Source organism: Macrobrachium nipponense, chromosome 1 (genome assembly GCF_015104395.2).
Source record: "Macrobrachium nipponense isolate FS-2020 chromosome 1, ASM1510439v2, whole genome shotgun sequence".
NCBI classification, from domain to species: Eukaryota; Metazoa; Arthropoda; class Malacostraca; order Decapoda; family Palaemonidae; genus Macrobrachium; species Macrobrachium nipponense.
The window spans coordinates 107,062,119-107,086,959 of record NC_087200.1 but is presented as its reverse complement, the minus strand read 5'-3'; the positions used below and the strand labels follow the sequence as shown (position 1 = coordinate 107,086,959).

Sequence of the window (24,841 nt, the reverse complement as noted above, 5' to 3'; positions counted from 1 at the left end):
TTTTCCAGTATTTTTATTGGGGTTCCAACTAGTCGCGGGATCTAACTATTCACCGGGGGGGGGGGGGGGGGCATCTGGTACGCATCCCCCATGAATACGTATCACTATATACAAATATATATATATATTATATAAAGTCTATTATCAAGAAAATAATTCCCCTTCAGTTAAGCATATATGAAAATATATTAATTCCGAGGTAGAGCGAATTAGATATTAAAGGGCATTGTAGCTTGATATATGTATATGAATCATGGAAATGTGATATGATTTATAATAATCTATATATATATATATCATATACTATATATATATATATATATAATATATATATATTAATCTATTTAATATATCTATATATATATATATATATATATATATATATACATATATATATATATATATATATATATATTATATTTGTAGTTAAACCATTTAATAATAACTCAAAATGCTTAATATTGCAAGTTTTTTATCATTATAATTCATATTTTCCTTTTCTTCAGGCTGGAGTACCTAGAACTGGCTATCATGGAGTTGTGTCTTTCTTCTATGGGGGCCGTAGAATTTACTTGGCTCCTAGTAATAATTGGCAAGGATATAATCCTTCTTGGAGCTAGCAGTCCTACATGCTCTACTGGAATTTGTAAAGACTTGTCTATATTGTTAGTATAATATACAGAAATATGAGTTGCATGTTTATTCTCACTGCAATAAATAATACAGTGTTAACTTTGTCAACCTCACTCATTTATTTTATGTTATTAATACCTATTTTTTTAGTTTCATATTACTGCTTAATTCAATCTTAGGTATTTTCATTTTACAATTTGAAATTTTATTCATCTTTTATCATTGTAATGCATTTTTTTCGTGACAAGTTTATAGCAAGAAGAATAGGCTCATATCTTTGATTGACATTCCCAAAGGTAATCATTGAAGGCCTTTGTAATTGGACAAGTAATATAAGAATATATTTTGTTATCTGCTGTTTTATGCCTCAGAAGTCTATTCTTGACTTTTTGCTGTTTGAATTGACCTACTGTATAGGCTATTTAACTTAATTGTGGATGAGACTGAAAATATGAGGTAGACTCATAAATTGTGTTTTTTTTATATATGTTATTCTAGAGACAAAGTTGTGTGTACTGAAAGATCAGCCTTGTACAGAAAGTTATGGAAGAATTTTATCAATTTTATGAGATATGTACCAAGAAAGGAAATCTGCAAATGATTTCATGCTGCTTGTGGTTAGTTCCTATCTGATAATGTGGCCTATGAAATCATGTGGTTTAACAGTGCAAAAGGAACATAATAGTGAAAGTTTTTACAATACTGATAAATAAACTTATATTATGAAGTGCAGTCTGTGAGATAATTTTTGAAAAATCTGCTGTTCTGGCTCTGTGTAGGTAAACTCTTTTGTTGTCTCTGTTCTGGATTAATGCAAAACTGACATTGCAGTTAGTGTGTTGGGATAAGAGAGTCTTAATAGCTTCAGATTCTATTTTCAATTTAATATTATTATAAACATTTGTATACCTAACAGAAAAAGAGGGACCAGTCATTGTAGCTATTGGTTATAAAATTTTCATGGTGGTATGAAATAGTTTTCCATTACTTTTTTAATTCTTTTATGATTAACAATGGTATTCAGCATAAACTACTGTTATGGCCAGTTCCTGATATATTAGGATAATCATTTGTCTAAAGCCAGTATTCTTGAGAATGCAATGGATAAAATTTCCAGCTGGCTTCATTTTTATTCATAAGGAATGAATTTTGGTTTTCTTGTTCTTCATCAGTGATTTTTCAAATAGCACATCTTTTATTTAACATGCTCATTGGCTGTAAAGGTGGACTTAAAAAATAATAAACCAATGTTCTTTATTTTTCTTATGCATGGTTAAATGAATAGTTGGAATAAGAGTTCAATAGTTCTGTTTGTACTCCTTTGCTATCTCGGGTATTAGCAGGTTCAGTATTCACATGATAACTTTGGGGTATTTGTTGGAACATTATTTCTGAAATTTTATGCTAAGGTTACTTATTTAGTTTCAAGGAAACATAATAACTAAAATGTGCTCAGACGTCCTTCAGGTATGAAAGTTATATTTTTCATTTGAATTTCTAAGATGTATTTTTAATGAGTTTTTATTTGTGAAATTACCATAGATTAGAAAGTGTGGGTGATCATATATCTAGATTTCAAGCATTTGCTGTCACTGAACCTCACTATTTTCTGAATGCTGGTGCCAGCTGGACTGTGTTATTTATTTGGAAATCACTTTAAAAAATACCATTGCTAACAAAAGAAATTTAAATATCAGAACCAAATCATGCTGTCAATTTATGTTGATCCCAGTGAACTCTCAAATTATACCAAGACTTCTGGGTTGACTTACTATTTTTATCATTATTGTTTGCTAAGCTGCAAAACTAGTTTAAAAAAAAAAAGTAGAATCCTGTGACCCCAAGGGCTACATAAGGTAAAGTAGCTTAGTACAGAAAAACAAATCAAGAAGTCAGGACAAGACTACAAGAGAGACAGTGACAAAAAGATGAAAAACTGTATGCCAGTCTGCTCAGTAAAAGTGCAGGTGTACTTAGTTTGGGTTTCCAGTGATTCAGCTTCATGACTATTGGGATCATTTCATAACTTAGTCGAGCTGGAACAGGTAACTAGACAATTGTGTATTACTGAACTTCATAAAAGAAAAGGCCATGCCTAAAATTAACTTCATGTCTAGCACTGTGTGGTTGATGATACTATATCTGGGCAGTTCTGAATATGAGAATGATCAAAATTATGAAGAATTTTGTAGAGAATCACTGTTGCCAAGTGAAGTATATACTTCTTATATTTTAAAATAAAAAACATATTAAATAAATTTGGGCCTGGTGAAGTCATTCATATTAACATGTAATAAAACTGGTGGTATGTAAATTGTAAAATAAATATTTGACAAATATTTCATGATTAAAAGTGTATTATGTAAAAAAAAGTCTGTTCAGTAGCATCGTTGATAATTTGGGTGGAGTAGAGTTTTCAATATATGGACAGTGAATGTTTTTAAAATAAATTTGTTTCAGAGATTTATGGATAGGTTGATAAGCTTCTAAATTTGAACCTTGATACTAGAATGAAATTTTTTGGTGTGAAGGTATATTTGTAATACTCTTACTTTGGATTTATAGAGATTATTCGTAATTCTATTTTATTGCAAGGATTTTGAAAGTCATTATTGTTATTTGAACAGTGTTGGTACCTAGTATATCACCACTGGTATATTTATGCAGTATTTTGGGAATATTTTGGGGGATAAACTTTAAAAAATGCAATGACAAAGATGTTGAAGTTGTAGTTATGAGTCCTTTAGTGAAAGTTTAGAAGTTAAGAGACTTACTAAGGAATAAACTTGTTAAACCAGATGTCAGCCAATGTTTAGTTGAGATGTTCTTGAAATTTAATGTTTTTGTACTGTAGAAAACAAAGCATTTTGTAATGTTCTGCATTTGTTGCTGTTTTATTCAAAGGAAAATTAGTTTCATGATTCCATTCAAATTTTACATATTGAAAAGGCCTTGCACTATGAAATGGCTAAAATTATTTATGCAGTATGTATTTACTTTTATTAGTGACAAAACTTTATTTAACACTTTACCTGTTGAAGTGATAAGGTTGAACCTTAAATTGGTTATTCAAAAGTCGCTCTGAAATATCTTTGTTATAGGAGCCTCATTACTCTATACGTTACTAGTACAAATGTTAGTGTCACTGATATTCACCAGAATGAGTGAACTTATTTAAATAAGACTTGAGAATGACACTGTTCAGTGGCTGCCATGATGGCATTGGGTAACTTTTATGGAAGTCAGTTATGGACTGTAGGAAGGTATGCAAATTTTGTTTGCACTCGTAATGCACAGTAACTGTCATCATGTGCTCTTTTTGTTTTCCAATGTTGATGGAGGATTTCAAGATTTAATTGGACTTTGTTAGAGTTAAAAGTACTTTCCTAGCTGCTGTTTAGAACTCCCAGGTATTCTTATAGAAACCCTGTGTTAATAAGATAAAACTTACTATACTGAGTTTTGATTAATTAACTGCACGTTTTTTAGTATTGTAACTACCAGGGTCACAGATATGGGAAGTTTTGTTTTATAGTTTCAGGTATTTCATATTAATCATCTTGTTGCTTTATAAACACGAGAAAAAATGTGTATATTTGTCATTAGTCTATTGTCTTGTAGCTTTCTGAACATTAGGTACGTATAAGTTTTACCTTCACCTAACAACCTCCTCATTAAATGGCACATTCATCTTTTAAGATTGCATTTTTTCCAGTACTGGTATCAGGAAGGTATATTTTAGATGACAATGCTATTTCATCCATAAAAGTTATGTTCGGCCTTATACTGTGAGGAGAATTATTTTTACAGTGCTGTAATATTGAATATGTAGATGGTTGATAATGAGATCTGTGATGATATTTACCTTTTGAGATTACGTATATGTTAGATGGCTAAGAACACACACATTATTTTTTTACTTGCCTCATGTTTTTGAAAGTTGTTCTAACAGGGTTGTATGACAATTGCAGTCTTTTGTAACTGGTTGTGAAGATAATTGCAGGCTTAGGTCACTGTTAAGACAAGTTCAGTGTTAAACAGCTGGTTGTAAGTGTAGTTGGCTGTTTTGTTTCCAATATTACAAGTATGTCCATGTTATGCAAAAGGTATATTCTTGTTCAACTGACAAAGTTTGATTAACATGCAAGACAACTTTGGTATTTTTATTTCAGTATTTGTGTTTTATAAGACTATCATGAATATAATATTTTTTATTCTAATTATGGAATTCTTACGACTTCAGGGTAAAATCTATGGTAGATCCTTACTTGGAGTGCAAGAATGTTTATCAAATGGATATGTGTCATGAGAAGTTGGCTGCAGTACATAAACTTGGTTTATAGTGAACTTTCTGGAGAACCTTCACTGCTTTGTTCATAGAAATAATTATGGTGCCAACTCTTATTTGGAACTAATTTGCTTAAGTCCACAATTTTCTCTAAGGCTTGAATAATTCTTCTGTTAACACCAAAGACTGCTACAAGAACATTTCAGGCAGTTATCCAAAGTGCCTCAATGGCGTGGTCGGTATGGTGTTGACGTGCCACCTTGGTGGCCACAAGTTCAATTCTCAGGCATTCCATTGAGGAGTGAGAGATGTGTATTTCTGGTGATAGAAGTTCTCTCTCGACGTGGTTCGGAAGTCTCGCAAAGCCGTTGGTCCTGTTGCTGAATAACCACTGGTTCCATGTAACATAAAAACACCATAAAAACAAACAAACAAGTATCCAATTCAAATAAGCTCCTCTAGTTTGTATGTTACAGTTTTCTAAACTTTTCATTTCTTTTCTCAAATTATTTTGTTTATTTCAGTCTTTTTGGTAGGTTCTGTAAGGAAAAAAATTAAATGTAAGTTGAAAGATGTGATTTCAAACCAATATGTGTACAGAGTAGGATATTTTAATGTTTACTTATGCTTAAAATGTAAAAGGGTTGCAAGACCAACTGATTTAAGAAGAAATTCAGCTTTGCCAAGGTATGGGGAAGAATTTTATGAAGTGATGTAACACCTGATTTTACATCATTGTTAAGAATCAACTCTGTCTAATAATTTAAATGAGTTTACTAATCACTATATTATTAATGAATAGTGGGGTAATTTAGATCAATTTGGCTGAAAACTATATTGCTTCTTTATTGCTACCCTGTTTTACTGTATGCACAATTTTTATACTTGCATCTAATCCCATTTAGTGGGGAAAAGAAGGTTTTGTTGATAAATGTATTTTGTAAGATTCCAGATTTTTTATTTTGTAAATTATGTGCAGAATACATTTGCCATTAATGCTTCACATAGTGGCTTTGCTTTAAGTGAAATTACATTTTCATAAGGACAATTCACATTCAATATGTACATAAGTTTTCTTGAATCATTTGGTGCATAGTGTTTAATAATGCAACATCTGGCAACTCAAGAAAGGGGACAGAGCTTCACAGTCATAAGATAGCTTGATTTCATAAGCTTTCAATCATAAAGATTTCGCAGAAGCCTGTCATCAGTGATACTTGAATACAGCATTAATCTTGATTTGATTTGATAGTTGCTGGAACCTTCAAAAATAGTAAAATGAAAGTGGGGAAAAGTAAACCATACGTTATGGTTCCTCATATTTTTCATATAGTTTAGTTTGGAAAATCAATTTTCATTGACAGAATATTTGCAAAAAAAAAAAGCTGTGTTCCAGTAAAGTAAAAAATGTTACCACAAATTATTTGAGAAATTAGCAAATAATGGAGCCGTGTTAGCCATATCAGCTAACTCTGAACTGCCTGGAATGGGAGCATAGGTAGAAATTCTTGAAGTTAACAGGCCACTTTAACTTCGATAAAGACTTAATTTGTTAACATTTGATCCATGTGAGCATCAAAGTCAGTGAAGTGTGACAGTCAAGTAACATCCAGTGACTTGTTTTCTCGCCCAAAGTTCCCAGGCTCCTTACATTATAAAGAACACCCTTGTGAATTTAACTAGATTTGTGCAACCTACCTTAATCGTTAAAACATTTACTGCCTTTTAACACTGAAATACATAAATTTGTAGAAACTGGAGCAGTTACAATTTCCACTTACGATGGGTCAGTGATAATCCTGTTCATAAAGAAAACAAGTAAATATATCTTGATATGGAGTACCACAACAAGAAATTCCCACTTTTGTTCTAGATCTTTGTGTATGAATCCATTGCAGAAATTCCAATTACTTCATATGTATAAAATGTTATTAAGTATTTAAACATTTTAGTCTTGTATATTTAACATTTATGTTATAACTTGCATCGTTAAGTCATATTCTAGATTAAATTTAGTCAGTTGCATTTTTGGTAAAAGAAAAATAAAATGGGAATTTTGAAGAACAAAAGCTATTGAAAACTGTTACTTCACTATTGTTGATGATAGTAGTACAAGTAAATAAAAAATTAAAATTAAAATTACTTCTTGGCATGAAGGATATATTAGTCGTTGCTCAAGGTAGGTCATGACATAGTGCTAAAATCTAATTCTAACTGGGTAAAAGCTTCAGGGTACAATATAGCAGTAGCTCAAGTACCCTAATTCATTATTGAAAATGGCAGTCAGAAACAATTAATAATTACTATAGTTATTAAGTAGTTTAACCGACCTCTCGGCTAATTCATTTAGGTTTTACATGCCTGGCCTAAGAAATTTGCCTTTATTTATAATAAAATTTCATTTTAATTACATAATAATATAGTAAAATTAACAACTTTGTTTATTGGAAATGATGGAGATTCTGACAATTTTTCTTTTAACTGATTTTTCTCCAAAACTTGACCTTGTGTCAAATATATTTTGAACATTCACAAATTGACAAAGTGCTACTCTGTATTCTGTACATATAGGGATTGGGTCATGTGGGCTATTCTTCAAGTATCTATGGGCCAAACGAGTGAACCACACTTAAAATTCGTCAGAATTATTATGTACCTTTCCTTTTGATGTGATGAATTACAAATTCAAACGTTGGACCACAGTAATCTACTTTAATTTGTGATTAGGTTCATTACTCTTTATATTCAGTAATAGGTTTTACAGATGTTATAAAATTGTTAATTGGAACATCTACATGTAATCTTGTAGTATAGTAGCCTTGGCTGCTGTAATCGGCTTCTGCATTTTCTTGAATGCTTATATGGGCAGGAATCCAATAAGTTTTTACATGTTTTCATCATAACTCTATGAAATGAACATTTATATTGTTATATAAGAATATTTTTTAATTTTTAAAAATAATTTTGAAAGGTTTCTGTAGCACTTCTCGAGTTGCTGAAAATTACAGTTTCTCCGTTGGTATATATGTTTCGAATTTTAATAGCTGAACTTACTGCACATAATTCGGAAAGGAAAATTGGAATGATTTGTTGGGTGATTAGTCTACAAATTTCACATCTGATGAAGATTTGCACAGATGGTCAAATAAAGTCACATTCATCAACGTTCTCCATTTAACCAGTCAGTTCATTGAGGCTTTGAAATTAGATTTCCATTATTTGCTTATCCTTAAACTCCAAAAACAAAACCATTTGCATTAAACTATTTATCATTACAGTATTAAGAAAATTATGCCTGCATGTTAGAATATCATAGGTAGTGTACAGAGAACATGTATGACAGTAAAGGTCCACACAATGCAGTGTACATAGATGGATTCAAATGTTTTCCAGGTGTTTTGTTGCTGTATTGCCAAGAAAACTTAGTTCCCATTACTTAATATGGTCTCTGTTTTTGTAGCTTATTTATGCACAATTTGTTTTCTTTTATTATTATAAAAAGTATGCCTTCACTCACATTTTTAATTTTCTTTGATTCTAGAATTGCCATAAATCTAATATTCCTTCCATAAATTATATGAAGCTTGTGTAATTGTTAACCTAGGCTGGATCCCTTGAAATGTAGGCATTACAGTAAATATAATGAAGATGCAGAAGTAGCAGCCAGGGCCACACTAGTTATGACTAGATGAGAGAGAAAATTTCCATGAAAGGTCAGATAACTTTGCTGAAGTCTCCAAGGAAAATACAAAGTGAAAAGAAGAAACACAGAATAACAAATGAAAAGCATACTAAACTCATAATGATGTGGAAGCCAATAGTAAAAAAAGGAGTGAAATATAAAAATGGTATTAGCCCATCTTTGAAAATAGGGCAACTTGTTGAACATAGAACTAACAGTAACCTCTCTTGACACATGAAGGGTGACCATTAATCTTAGAATATGAATTTTGTGCATAGGCTTAAATGTTACTTGATAGCAAATGGCGTATTATAAATAAAAAATCCCTAAGGAAATTTTGTCTGGATCTTCAACAGTCAGTCTATCCAGTTATAAAGTGTTTATAAAGCTATAATTTTTACAGATGTTCCTTTTTTCTTAGCAGTTTTAGCTTGTGGTATAGTTAAACTTTATTTTATAATTATGAATGTTAATAGTATTAAAAAATAAATACATTAAGTTCATGAATATGCTGGGATCCAAATCTCATAAAAAAAGTAAAAGGAATTGTTAAAATACTGTAATATGTACCTCGCACCTGTTATATGTGCTGCCCTATATTTCATAAGTAAAAGGAAAAGAACCAATGTTCAATAAAGTTATCTGCGTCGCATTGAAAAATCTTATTTAATTAATTAGTGTGGCTTGGAATATTTTTTTTATCTGTGGTTTATTGACATATTTGTGTACTGTAATATGTTTATAAGAATTTGTGAGGTTCATTCACATATATTTTTTTGGTTTATTCTCTTTTTTTTGTCAATCTATTGAGGAGCTGTTTTTACTTATGGAATCCAGTTAGTATTATGAGCTAAAACTCAGTGGCACATTGAGTGCAGTGTATTTCCAGGAGATGGGTTATAGCATCATCTTATCCTTCTTTTTCTGTATCTATACATTTATGGTAGTTTTAAAAATTAAAGAATTAGTTAGTCAAGCATATAAGATTGCAAGTCAAGCCATAAGATTGCAATACAATCTTTAATATATGCATCAGATTTCATGTATTGTTTGTAGAGCATTTATAGACTGAAATTTGAGTGGGATTAGGAAGTTTACAGATGCGTCCTTTCAAGTGTACCGATGGATTTCTTTAGTATAAAAATATTCATGTTAAAGCCTGTAACTTAATTCTAAGTTAAAAAAAAAGCTGTATGTTCAGATCAGTGGCATAATAAATATGCCTTTGTCTAGGAAAATTTTCCAGCATTATATTTTACAGGTTTTTCTAGTACTGTAACAGTTAATTTTACATTATTATGTAGAAAGTACATGGACATTTTAATTTCAAATATATTTTTAATAGAAGAATTTGAAAGAATTTGGAAGAAAGTTGAATTCAACAAAACAGTTTTGTGAAGAGCAAATTTTCAAGTTTTCTCTATAAAGTTGTCTAGTTGAAAAAAAGTGAACATTATTAATGAATGAATAGGAAAAATTGTGGGTGATATCAGGACCTACAAAATATCACTACATACATATATATAGTAATGGTCAGAGATGGAACACTACAAGAGATAGAATATGTAATATTCAGGAAACCTAGCTGTCAATAGAAAGGGATAAAGCTATTGGAAGGAAGCTGGACTAAGAAGACTTTACTGTAGAGTACTAGTCAGAAACCTTTCCCTGAGAACCAGCCCGAGAAGAGTCTACTTAAGACTCAGAGGTTTGGAAAAACTAAGCTCTATTAATAATAGTCAGAAACCTTGGTGATTTTCGGTGACGAAATTGGTTATCGCCGCCAATAATAGGGTACCTGTTGGTGTTGATACATACCTAACAGAGGCACCGCTAACTGGGTATTGGGGGCAAAATCTGGTTATCGGCAATTTTCACTTGCCATCAAGCCGTTGGAACGGGAAACAACAACAACCCCCCCTCCCAACAACAACCAGGGATTGGCTGTAGTAGTAGTAGTATTGAGAAAAAATTACCAGTGTGATTGGAAATTCAAGGTTTGAAAACATAGGCTGTTTAGTATCAGATTATTTGAACTATTTTAGAAGTGTAAGCTTCTTGCTACTTATTACTATAGTTTCCTTGCTTCTGCAATGGTATAAGGCTTTGAAGTTCTTAATTTTACTTTAACAACACCTTGAGATTTATGCTTTGCCACTTTCCAGCCTTGCATGATTGGTGTAAAGATGGTGTTTTGATGTGTATATATTTTGTAGTTGAAGGTTCAAATTTTTTAATCTGTTTAACTGTCAGGATAATGAAACTAATTATCAGTAAAGTGAATGAACAATGCTTTCTATTACCATTATTATGGTATAGTGAAATTACAATGAATCTGAACTACGTGATTTCATTATTTATACTTTAGTGCTTCTTCATAGTAAGGAATTTTTGTTTTACTTCCTCTTTGCCAAGATGAAGTTTATATTAAACTCAAATGCCTTTTCTAACAGTTTTTATATTTTCTAGACATATTTTTCCAAGGAAATTTTGGCTGAGTAGTTAAACTACATTTTCTGGTAAAGTATTTTCTCATTATGTAACAATCATTATTCAGTTTATTACATAATAATGAAATGGAAAGTGTGCCGTGTTAGATACACTATTAGTAAGCAGCTGTACTTGTCTATTTTTTATGAGCTAATTATAAAGAATTCTTGTTAAATGGTTGATGACATTCTTCAAGTATTTATTTAACATCAAATTTGAGGTACTATTGCATTTGATGCAAAATTTTCATCCACAACAAGAAATTGTCACATATAGGTTCATCCTAAGCAGTTTAGTTATTTGTTATAGGTTTATCCTAAGCAGTTTAGTTATTTGTTATTCACCCAGTATACAACATTATCCAGCTCAAGTAGTATCTTTCCTTGACAGTTTAGGTCTAGAAGATTAGGACTTAGTTTACTAATGACATATTTTGTAATGTAAAGGTAAATGGGTCAAGGATCCTAATTCTCTCATCTAGCCCAGTCCTGAGATACAGAGGGAAGTGGAGTCAGGCTTAATCTAAAGGTTATGACCTTCTTTTACACTATGGGGAGTGTATGTCAAGGAAAACATGCATATACAGAGTTCTGAAGTTTTTGAATAAAGGGAAGATAAATTAACAGTGTGAGGCAAGCTGCTAGCTCATCTGACTAGGTGAAAGAAGTGTTGGCTAATTGGTGTTTGAAAGCCACCAAAATAGTTAAGGGTCTCTTTGTTTAAAGGAATAGTGGTTGAAATTTTAGCTATAGTAAGATAAATTTACTGTAGGAAATCTTGTAGCAAACTGCAAAAATCTTAGAAAATTTTTATTCTAAACAAATTGCTTTTAAATTCAATCCTGTCAAGAAGGGACAAAAGTAAAAGACACCACAATAAGACCAGTATTGCGACAATATGGATGGAAGGCAGGAAAGAACTTTAGAATTCACAACAAATGTTTTTGGGCAGATTTAGCAGTTAGAAGTGTGATCACCGTGCTCACAAAGGGAACTTCATTTTTGTTAAACAGAACTGAAGCATTGAATAAGGGAGTGGAAAAATAACAGGTAGAAGCAGTCTCAACATAGTGTATATACTAAAAGGTGTAGACGAGTTACCAGTATGCATTAATCCTATAAAATTCACACACAAAATGTTTTCCTGAGGGCTGGAATGTAAAATTCTGCCTATTTTCATTATTTACCTTTTAAGAAATATCCTGTAAATGAATGCCCAATAAATTTCTTTTTTAAGACAAACCTTAATGGTACGTACAGGAAACTCTAGCTTTACAATTAGGTTTCTCAAAAGCCAACCATGGGTGATTTGTTGTAGCTTGATAGCATATTAAGGATTTAAGGGGATACATTCCCAGCCACTCTAAACTAAGAATTATTAAAAGACCCCAAACCAACAGTAGAGCACGTATTTGCTGAAATATACAACTAATTACACTTTCAACTTGAAAAAAAAATCGTTAAAATATTTTATAACAGGGAAATGGAATATGAAAAGAAAATTGATAAACCAAAGAAAACTCCTGTACTCTTACCAAAATGCCCTGCTTTTGCCACCTCTAAACGAACACTGGAGCATGTAAGTTACATTTGCAATGTAAATACTGTACATACACATAATCAAATATACAAATATTTAAATTTCAGAAAATTTTCATGATGAAAAAATAAACAGATTTAAAGATCATATTCACTAAGCCTTCCAACCCACTGTACAGCATTTATTAATTATTCACAAATATTGTAATGTATCCTGCACCTACACTATTTTTAAAAATAAAAAAGGTATTTTAAAGACAAGAAAATTATAATCAAATAAATTTTCAGAAATTGACTAAAACTGAAACAATTTGATACTGCAAACACTTCAATATGACTTGACGGGAACATGGTGACTAGTTCTGATATAGAATGGAGCGTAGTAATGCCAACTTATTGTCTTCTCTGTCTTTGAACTGCAACTGTGTGTCTCGTTATACTCAGCTAGGCCACAATAAATTTTAGGTATAAAGTGCTTTTGTATTATTTCAACACTTTCAGGGTAATGAAGGTAACTTGAAAATGTGTTGAAATAACACAAAAGCATTTGATACTTCTCTTGCATCTTCTTATGTGTATGCAAGTATGAATGTACTGTATAGATGATTGAATTACATTTAATGTATTTGCATAGTATTGTGAAAGTATTCAGTATATATAAAATTGGTAATTTTCTATTAAAGACAGGCCAGCCCTATGAGAGCTGAAAATCAGCTCAGTGGTCTGGTTAAACAATTCTTATAATAATAATAATAATAATAATCTATTAAAGACAAACCCTTTGGGTCAGCTATATGAGAGTCATTTTGTACTTTGGTCTGGTTAAACAGCATGAAACTAGTAATAATAATAAACTACGAATCTTACAGTCTTTACAGTACAGCATTTGCAAAGCACACAAAATAACAAATTTTTAATTTTGTATTTTTCATAGCTAACAAACCTGAAGTCATAACATTTAAGAAAAATGTTCTGGCACCAATTGGAAACTGGTTAAAAAAAATAAAAAATTGTAAATGCAAGGAATCTGTGGCATCTAGCATCCAATACAAAGTTGAGGTGAAAGCAAGTCAGAGACCATGTTTGAACCTAGTGATGCATTATGCTTAACGATACATTTTATTTTAGCCTATTAAAGACAACTGCAACAGTGTTGTTTTTTAATTTTTTTTATCAGTTATAAGAAATACAAAATTATGTACACTACCTTAACTAAGGCTGCAAGTGTACAGTATTAGATAAATTATCTGTATTACTGGCAACAGTAATGTGATACTCATGATTTAGATGATGTTGAGCTAAAAAAAAAATGTATAAGTGGTCGAAGGGTACATATTCATATAGATTTTGATTGGGGCTACTTAAATATTTTCTAACATAAATTAATCAATCTGTTATACAGCGAGGGTTGCCCAAATTTTTGTAGGTATATTACTTTCCATTTTGTATGGGACACAGTGAAGGCCCTTTCTTTCTGGGAAACATTTGCTTGACATGTGCCAAAGTAAAAAGCAAAAACTTGGAATTTCAGTTTAACTTCCTTTTATGTATTATATACACAGTATTGGTTCAGCACTATTTTCTAGTGGAATTTCAGTTTTTTATGTAATATCTAAAGTATTGTTTCAGCACCATTTTCTAATGAACTATTTCATGCATTTTAATCTAAAACTCATATCCATTCATTTGAGGCATATCATTTCAAAGTTAGTAGGTAAATTCTTTATTTTGTGATGATGACTGATCTTGTATTTTGTAAAATAACCTACTAAAAGTATCTAATGAAGTTGAAAAAATTTTATTCTTTGAGGTATACTGTACAGTAAGAAATTCTGAATTATGTGGTGCTGTAAAGGTTTACAGTAGCATTATGACATTCATGGTGTAACTAATTGGAATACGGTTTTAAAGCGATTTTCTCTACGTAGTTTGGCATCACAATTAGACCTTAGGAATGTTACCTTCTGATTCACCTAGGTATAACCTTTGGCCCTACAAATCAGCCAATTCTTCACACTCTAGATCTCACAAAATTCAACCACCATAAAATGTCATGATCCTACTATAATCTAGTAATGCCTACATTTTTGTGGCAGTTATAACTGGTGACTGCAAATAGATTTGAACAACTACACAGTGTTAAATTTGTAATAAACACTGTACTGTTTTTTTAATGAATATATATATTCCTGTAGTTTAGCAAGTGCATAATCTCCTAATCAGAAACGAATGGAGTTAAAATGTGAAAATATTAAAAGGTTAAGCGCTTGAGTGACGAACTCCAAGAAATGGAGTGAAGTCCTTAATGGTTGGTATTTGGGGCCAGTTCTTCTTATCGCTGATGAATTATTTGATGCACGTCACAAGATTGTGAGTGAAGGCAGGTGAAGGACCTCTAGTTGTGTGTTATTTCAAAATAATAATCTATTGTATCTTGCTCCACTTTAGAAGGTTCATTTCTTGTGTCACATGGGCTTATTTCATATTCTTCACCTGTAGTGCTGCACTGACTGTGTGAGGAAGCCATTGTTGTTAGAAGTAAAACCTGTTGTTTTCCTATCCTGGTTCAAGTTTTTATTTGAATACTACACTTAATTTTCTTTTACTAAACATTTTATATGTCGTTTCATTAAAAGTTTATATATATTAAAGGTGTTTCCAGTTCTCCCCAAGCAGATGTTTCTGTCTTGCGATGTCTCAAAATGTTGCCATTATCTTTGTTGAGTAGAGTAGTTTTAGAACAAAAAAGATCTTAGAGTGAAACTTTTAAAACATACTATTGTTTATGTACGTAACAAATCTTCAGATAGGTGGAGTTCTAAACTTCCTAGTGATATCCATACTGAAAGATTGAGCCAGGAACATAGGCTCTCGCATCTGAACTCTGGGGAGTAGACTCCATAGAGTTCCTCTTATTCCCTTGCCCCTTCCCGGTTTAACCCAGGAAGTAGATGGAAAAACAGAGTGGCAGCTGTTCTCGCCTGCTCCTCTGTCGGAACTAGCATGAGGGGGCAATAACGCACATGATCATCAAATTACAGTGATGATGGCAATGCACAGACTTAGGAAAACGTATTCGCCTCAGCGAAAAATGCTTCCTGAAGGTTCTCACTCACCAAGCAGAACATTCTCATCCACCAACAGGGTCGTTCACGCAAATTTGAGTGCGAGTTGAGTGTGTCATTGTTTGGTGAGAACTTGCAACATATTGAAACACAAACATCTAAAGAACTTGTAACACACTAATGCTAGTGATTACAAGCAGGGACGAATCACTGAATGACTCTCACCCCTCTCCTGTCCTGCACCAAAATAGGGACAGCGAGTTGTCTCTCTGGCACCGAATTTTGATGTACAATCCCACAGAGATTTATACATTCAGTGTCTCGTGGAATGACCCCTCTCCAACGCAGTGCTAGTTCTAGATGGATCTCTAGACCCATTCGTAGGAGCATTGACTGACCCAGTGGTAGGAGCATTGACTGAAGTCTGCGCTCCTATAGCTTCCCAAAAGTGTAACTGGTCCTAGCCCCAAAAAAAGATCCAATTACTTCCTCTGTGAAAGGAGGCACACCCTTCGAAGTCTCAATGGTGGGGCTTCTTAAGGGCGAAGAGTATGCTTCCTTCTTAGAATTAAGTTTAGGAGAAGAAGGGCGGCAGAAGATAAGGGTAAAGACCACGACCCCTTCCTGTGGAACTCCAGTGTCTGACGAGATGACACCAGGACTACATAGTACCCACCTGATCGAGAGAGTTCATTTGGCACAGCTGAACACTTGACTTGGCTGGTCCAGAAAGGGCAAGCTGAATCAAGCGATCTGTGCAGATAACCATGTAATTATTTGTGGTAATCATCAGCAAACAACTATCATCTCCTCCCAATTTACTATTCTCCTTTGAGGCTGAAGCCTCAAGAAGAGGAATAAAGAGGGATTCTGTGTCTGCTGTCCTATGTGTTTGGACCCTACGGTCCAAGACACAAGGGCAGGACTTGACCATTCACCAAGAGGGTGTTGGCATGGAGATTCGTTCTATGCATAAGCCCAAACCAGACTGAAGAGTGAACTCTCCTGTATTGGTTGAGGCTCATCTCACTATCCAAGCACCCATGATAGCAAGCGCTTGGTGAATGCCAGAATTCTCGAATTCACACGCTTGGCGATATTCCTGATTTTTGCAAGGATGGTCATCAGGAAAACTTGTCTCACCCGAGTATTCGGAGATCACAGGAAACCAAGCCTTCAGTGAGCACCAGTGAAACCAAGCCTTCAGTGAGCTTTGCTCGCCAGTGTTCAGAAACAGATGAAACTAAGCACTTGACAAGCACCTGAAAATTTCCAGGCAATCAAGGACTCTGCAAGACTCCTGACTCTTGTGACAACAACCATCGGGAGTGTCTGTCCCACCCAAGTGTTTGGAAATCACAGAAAAACAAAAACTCAGAGAGCACCAGAAATTCCAAGGAATTTAAGCACTCCACGACACTCCTGAATCTCATCAGACGATCATCAGGAGAGTCCCTTCTTCAAGTTCTGTAGAAGTCGAGGAGGACATGCATAGAGAAATCACATTGCTTCCTCAGAAGGAGGCAACCCCTTAGAAACCCTGCAGGAGGACTTCTTTGGGGAGCAGAATCCTGCAGGAGGACTTCTTAGGGGAGGAGAAGCATCCTTCCTCTCCTTGCTCAGCAAAGGCCAATCCAGATTCTGGGGCATCCTCTAGCTTCAGAAAAAGAAGGGAAGGACAATGGAGGAGACATTCTTCCGCAAGACTTCTTCTACAGGAGGAAGCACAGACATTATCAGAAGTAGAGTCAATACCCAAACGGTAGCTGTGTAGATGCTGTAGTGATAAAACTCCAGGATAACAGGAGCATTTTAATATTTACAGCAAGGGAACTGTACACACACTTGAGGGCCAATGCCACAGCATGCTATTGTGTCACAGGTACAATCCTAAGGGTTAGGATAACCAACACGAAGAGATATCTAACCATCTACTGTTGTGATCTACTATCACTCACTGTTATCCTGCAAAAAAGAAAACATAATCAATAAAGGAGGCTACTCCTTTCATACCAAAGAGCACTGCCCTCTGAAACAAGAGATCCCAAACATCAACACCATACACACATTCTCCTCCCCCTCCACCCAACAAGTGAGTGAAGAGGGCAAAGGAGAAGGAAGAATACTGGGAGAGAAAAAATAAAAGGGCGAACCTCCGAAGTTTCCCCCGGTAAATTCTCTTAGAACGCAAGTGTGAATGTCATTCCACCCTTACTATTAAAGGACAAGAGTAAGTGATAAGGGTGTATAAACTAGTACACCCTTGTCACCACGCCATATATACACGAAGGGGAAACTCATCTTGCAAGGCTATCACAAAAAGTGGGTTTGTATAATAATTATATTCATATAAAACACAGTGTATTCAAAACATTAAAACAACAAAAGAAGGATCCCACTGGGAAATCGAGATTAACGGCATTCAGCAAGAGTTCACAAAATATTCGTCTTTTTAGAAAGACGGCCGAAAGCAAAAGTGGAATGTTTACATCTGGGGAGGTGGGTCTCCTCACCTACTGGGCAGTAGTTACTGCCTATTCAACTTATTTAAGAGTTTTAACAGCTGTGTTCCAGCTTCACCACAAGCATATTATTCCTTTTGCAAAGGACTGAGGATTTGTATATTGTGTAAGAACAAATACATATTTCTTCTTTGTGCCAGCCTCTTGAATGTGTTTACCATACAACTGATGAACAGTCACCAAAAAAAAAAAAAGTGGATAGTATGAAACGCATGAAAAATATTACATTTATTATCATCTGGTCCATCACTTCCTCCATCTGCAAAGATAAAAATAGGGCATCAGTGACTTGGCAATAAAGTGCTACCTATGCAGCTGAAATAAAATAAGTTTTTAAGAACTCATTAGTTTGCCTAACTGATGGCATGAAACATAGAAGATTTTCATAAATTTGCTTTGTACAAATCAAAATGACATTTTTGTAATAAAATAGTTATATAAATACTTAGCGTGTAATTACATAGCTACAAGCTCCTTATACGGCAGCTGAATTCAAAATTTTGCAGGTAACACTTCAAACCATCGTGTGGGTGATCAGTTCTGCCCACTAGTGGGAGGACAGCAACAACTGTAAGCAGAAAGCTCAGTTTGTTCATGCCTTATGTACATCAGTGGGGAGGATAGTGGGCTCCAATTCTGTAATTATGTACTTGGTAAGAATGGGCTGGATTATAAGCAAAAACTGCTATTAATCGAAACTCAGCAATTTATGGGACTTGCAGTGGTGATAACCGGTTAATGGTGTCTCTGTTAGGAGGTATGTATCAGCACCATAACACTATTATTGGCACCGATAACCAGAAATTGGTGCATTTTGGTGCCAAAAATTGCCAATTTTATGGTGCTAGACAAACAACTTAAAATCAGACTGCCATTAACTGAGCCCGCTGATAACCAGGGACTACATATATAAAACATTACAGGCAGCCCCTGGGTTACGACGGGTTCGGCTTAGAACGTTCTGAGGTTAAGGCGCTTTTCAATTATATTCATCAGAAATTATTTCCAGGGTTACGACGCCTCCAATGCTGATCAGGCAGAAATATGACACCAAAAATGCAAAATAATCAATATTTGAAGTTTTTTTGATGAAAAATGCAATAAGAATGCAGTTTACATAGTTTTGAATGCTTCCAAAACATTAAAACTAAGGTTTTCTTAGGATTTTTGATGATGTTCCGGCTTACGACAATTTTCGGGTTACAGCGTGTCTCATGAACGGAACCCCCGTCGTAACCTGGGGACTGCAAGTATACGTATTATAAAAATGTAATTTTCATATTAGTAACTTACCAATTACATAGCTGATTCCCACATTGTCAGCCACAGTGACAGGAGGTGGGAGACATGGACGTATACAGGCAGTCGCCGGTTATCAGTGAGGTTCCATTCTTGGCCGAGTGCTGATAAGTAAAAACCCCCATTAACTAAACCTTGGCAATTTATAGCACTGCCATAAACTCTATTATTGGCACCTTATGGTGCCAAACCAACACTCAGCCCATTTTGGTGCCATAAATCGCCAAATTTCTGGCGCTGGACAAGAACCATAAGACCAGATCGCCATTCACCGAGACCTCCGATAACCGGGGAGTGCCTGTACTACTCCAAAGTATTAGATTGTGTAATAAATTGAAATAGGAAAGTTGCTAGCACTGAATACAATCAGTTGAGAAAGCTACTGGGATACTGCCTCTGGTTGGTGCCTGTTTTAACCTGTAGTAGTGTGGCAGTATAGCCAGGTTTTACCAACTGCATAAATTTGAGCTTTACAGCAAAGGTTTATGTCCGCATGCTGGTAAAGCATGATAGATCCCCAGCTTTGCCCTGGGCACAGCACCAAATTAAAACAACCATACATTATCACCTACACTGGGATAAAACCACAACCCATCCACTAAGAGTGGTGGGTGCTTCAGGTGCATTGCACCGGCTGGCTCTGCAAAACTCTACACCTTATTACAGGGCCTTACCTTACAGACCTTACAGCTAGTTCCGGTTGGCCCGGGGCCCTCAGTGTGAGGCACCTTTGACGTCTACCAGAGAATTGCTAATGCATCTTCTGGTATATTTTGCATCTTCTAATCTTGGACGTTCTGGGATACAGCTTAGACATTTGTAGAGCTTATTCTTAAACACATCTATGCTCACTCCTGATATGTTCATCAGATGAGATGGTAACGCATTGAATAGACACTGCATTGTCGATGCTGATGCGTAGTGGATTAATGTCCCATGTGCTTTCCTTAGTTTTCCTGGTATAGTTTTGGGCACTATTAGACTATATAATTTGAAAAATTGTAGTCTTTCCCAGTAGTCAAGATCTCTAACTTCTTCTATTCTAGCTGTAAAGGACCTTTGTACACTCTCTTTTTGTGCAATGTCCTTTTGGTAGTGTGAGTACCATACCATATTGCAATATTCAAGTGGACTATGTACATACGTTTTATAGAGCATACTCGTGTGTTCGGCTCGCAACAACATTCCCATTTTTGGTTTGCATTTTGCCAATAGTATTGCTATTTGATCATTGCACAACATTCCTATTCAACATCAAACCAAGGTCTTTAACTGCTTCCTTATTTGTGATAATCTCGTTATTAGGTCCCCTATATGCATACGTATAGCTTTCCTTCTTTATCTCCATAATTTATTGATTCAAATCTATCAAGAGTTAAATACCATCCTATTTACCTCTGCCCATTCATATAAGTGGAACCTCTACATACGAAAGTCCCTACATACAAAAATTTCAGGTTATGAAAGCAAAGATGAAGATTTTTTTGCTTCTGTGTACAAAAATAATTCAGGTTGCAAAAGGGTAAAGTTCGAGATTCGCCGGGCTGCCGAGAACAATTTTAAAACTGGCGTGCCGCCAACTCAGTAGACTCACCACCATCCTCCCACTCTCCCATTGGTTCCTGATGCTAGTCATCACCGTAAGATCCTGCTCTCCTATTGGTCAGCATCTGTCCCATCATGCCTCTACGTATGTAAAGGCGTTCCTTGACCATTTTTTGCGGCAGTGTCATTTGCAAACACCTGGAATTCGTTCGTTCACATATATTTCGTTTGCTAACGTAAATTCGCGTTAGTGATTTCGCTTTCATTGTACTGTAAGTTACTTTATCGTGTTGTGTGTGAACTTGATGACTTACGTTATTAGCCATGGGTCCCAAGAATGTTGCTGAAGTTCAAGGAAAGAAGAGGATGGGGTTCTATGGAGACGAAGATGGAGATAATCAAGAAGTGTTAATGTTTTCTGCCATTTGTTAATCTGTTTCGTAAAGTTTAGTGTTAATGTTTTCTGCCATTTTTTATTGTGCTTCGTAAAATTAAGTGTTCATGTTTTCTGCCGTTTGTCCTCCCCCTCTGTCGCCACTTTCGGACAACACCTCACTTGAAAGGTAAGGTTCCACATTTTACTACATATATACGTACATGTACACACATTATTTCTTGTACCCTGTACACTAATACACTTTATTTACAGGTGCAGCAACAGTTGCGTTAAGTATTGAATGGTCCAAATTGTTGTATTTCATTGTTTATTGGTCAATGTGGCTTATTATAAAATTTACTGTGGTGTTTTTGTAGGGCTTGGAACGAATTAGGCAATTTACATGTAAAATGTAGTTCTTGATACGAAAAAATCAAGTTACAAAGGCCGCTTCAGAACAGATTAATTTTGTAACCTGAGGCACTACTGTATTTTGGTAAGGTCTCTTTGTACCAAGTTCTTATCTTCATCACAAGTAATTTCTCTACTTATTCTTGTGTCACTGGCGAAACTACTTGCTACCTAGTCCTTAACATTACTGTCTATGTCTACAATCATAATAACAAACAGTAATTCAGCTAACACCGTACCTTGTGGCCCACCGGATATTACCATAGTTTCATCTAATTTCTCACTGTTTGCAATGACTACTTGTTTTCTGTTGTGTAAAAAATTCTTTTATCCATCTTCCTACTTTGTCCACTATATTATGTTTTCTAATTTTCTTCAATAATATGGTCTACCTTGTCAAAACTTTTGCAAAGTTTAGGTAAACCACATCTGTTTCTTTTCTGTTTATCATATTTTTATATTCTCACGGTGGACTAACAGTTGGGTTTGTGTACTTTTTCTGGGTACAAAACCATGTTGTCTTATATTAAACAAATTATTTTTTTATTAAATGTTTCATAATATTTTTCTTCATTACCCTTTCATACACTTTCATAATATGTGATGTTAGATTCACAGGCATATAATTACTTGCCCCTACTCTTGATCCACTTTTGAAAGTAGGGTTAATATATGCATATTTGTGCTCATCATAAATCTTGCCTGTATCTACACTTTGCCTTAATAATATGGAAGGGATACCATCTGGTCCAGCTGTTGATCCATTTTTAATGTCATTAATAGCCTGCACAATATCAGCTTCATTAATATCTATGTCCAATAAATATTCACTATTTTCATCTCTTTATTTCTGCATCATTATCAATTCTAGGGGTAAATTCTCTCTTATATCTTTATGCTAATATGTTGCATATTTCCTTTTTTTGATTCGATAATCTCTCTTCTTTTATTCACGTTTTTCGCATACGAGTACAATAGTTTGGGGTTTTGCTTGATATTTACTAGGGTCTTTTCTTCCAAGTCCCATTTTTCATTTTCTTTTGGTTGTATAATCTTTTGTTCTGCCTTTTCTATCTTACTTTTAGTTCCATCACTTTCCATGCATTCTTTTCTTTTGCAAGACCTTTTTTCCACTTTCTGATTTTCTAGAACAAGATCCTTCTGTCTCTTGGTATACATGACTGATGTTTACTTTTCGTCTTCGGTATATATTTATCCACTATTTTCTCTAATATTTTATATAATATACCCGTATTTACCTGTATATCATCACTTATAAATGTGTTTTCCCAATCTTTGTTTAATTCTTCATTTATTTCAGACCATTTTCTATTCTTACTATAGAAATTGTATTTTCCATATCCTTCCCACTTTTTCATCTCTTGTTTATCTCTGTTTTCACTTGCTTTGGAATGGACTGTTAATTCTATGACATTATGGTCTAAAATACTTGTACAGTGGTACCTCGAGATACGAAATTAATCCGTTCCGAGGCGGCCTTCGTATCATGAGTTTTTCGTATCTTGAACCGCATTTTACATGTTAAAATGCCTAATCCGTTCCAAGCCCTATAAAAACACCCCAGTAATTTATATTTCCAGGCCTACAACACATGTTCTAGGGTTACAACGCCGATCCGATGGAAGAAATATGACTCCATAAAGGCAAAATACTGTACATAATTGAGTAATATTCAACTGCATGTAATGTTCAAACCCATTTTTACTGCACATATTAGGACTTTAGCATATGTCCCTTAGCAATAAGCCTAGCCTATGTTAGCGGTTGCTACTGTAGCCTAGTCTATGATTCTGACATCTAAACCTAAGAAGCTAAAAGCTTAGAATATGCCAATAAAGTGTATAAATAATCAGTATGTACTCATTTCAAATAATTATTAATTAATCATTAACTATAATACACAAACAAAACAAAACAAAACTTCCAATCGTTTGTTTACATTCAGCTCTTACGAGTATCGAACAATCGCCAAGCAATCACTTTTCCTAGGACACAGTAAGCCATAAATTTTCATTAGTATCTTTCAACTAATGAAACTACCAAACAGTATAATAACCATTCATTTCTATTCTTTATTCTATCTTTACCTAATGTTTTTTTTTTTTATTAAATGTATTGCATGAATAAGTTTTTAAATTTACAGCATCCTTTTACCAATAGAATACATAAAGCACAAGGGGTAGATGCTGACCAATAGGAGAGCAGGATCTTATGGGGTGACTAGCACCAGGAACCAATGGTAGAGTAGGAGGATGGTGGCGAGTTTACTCAGTTGGCGGGGCGCTAGTTTTAAAATTGTTCTCGGTGGTCCAGGCGAATCTCGGGACTTTACAGCAAAAACCTTTCGTAACTTGAGCAATATTTGTATGTAGAGCCGTAAAATTTTTCGTATTTGCTTTCGTATCTCTAGTTTTTCGTAAGTTGAGCCTTTCGTATGTTGAGGTAACACTGTATTATACACTATTATTTCTTCAACATAATTAACCTCATTCACAACCAATCCTATAACAGCCTTTTTGCTTGCATTTTGCATTTCAACCATCGTGCGATAGTAAAAAATTACCATAGTTAAAATGACGTTAAGGAGAATAGGACTGATATATTTTTACATTACAGGTAGTAGTCGACTTACTACCGCAACTGGTTATGACCAACCAGTCACAAATCGATTAGGACGTAAGTCAGCCTGTGTTAACCCTCTTACGCTGATTGGACATATTAAACGTTGAGATAAATTGTCTCCCGGGTGCCGATTGGACGTATTAAATGTCTACATAAAAAAGTTTTTTTTTTAAATTCGCGGAAAAATACTTATAGACCTACCAGCCGAAAACTTTTGAATCACGCGCCTTGGGGGATGCTGGGAACTCACGGATCAAGGCGTTGTTTTGTTTACAATCGTTACGCAGGCGCGCAAGTGCGAATTTATTTCTTACCGCACTAAAAAGTATCAGTGACACATCTCGGAAAT

General features: G+C 34.4%; 2 protein-coding genes across 7 annotated transcripts in view; one reads left to right on the top strand and one right to left on the bottom strand.

Annotated features, from left to right (window-relative positions):
• LOC135219535 (alpha-1,3-mannosyl-glycoprotein 2-beta-N-acetylglucosaminyltransferase-like) overlaps positions 1–15,282 on the top strand; it is a 386,065-nt gene extending 370,783 nt beyond the window's left edge. For all 6 annotated transcript variants that reach the window (XM_064256378.1, XM_064256375.1, XM_064256373.1 and 3 more), the window contains one exon: positions 507–15,282. In XM_064256378.1, the coding sequence (XP_064112448.1) occupies positions 507–620 (114 nt within the window). In that variant the 3' untranslated portion in view covers positions 621–15,282. The remainder of the gene's footprint in view (positions 1–506) is intronic.
• A 3,151-nt stretch (positions 15,283–18,433) lies between these two features.
• The window catches only part of LOC135218899 (notchless protein homolog 1-like), a 202,447-nt gene continuing 196,039 nt past the window's right edge, over positions 18,434–24,841 (bottom strand). The window contains 1 exon segment of the mRNA XM_064255344.1: positions 18,434–18,477. Coding sequence (XP_064111414.1) covers positions 18,465–18,477 — 13 coding nt within the window. The 3' untranslated portion in view covers positions 18,434–18,464.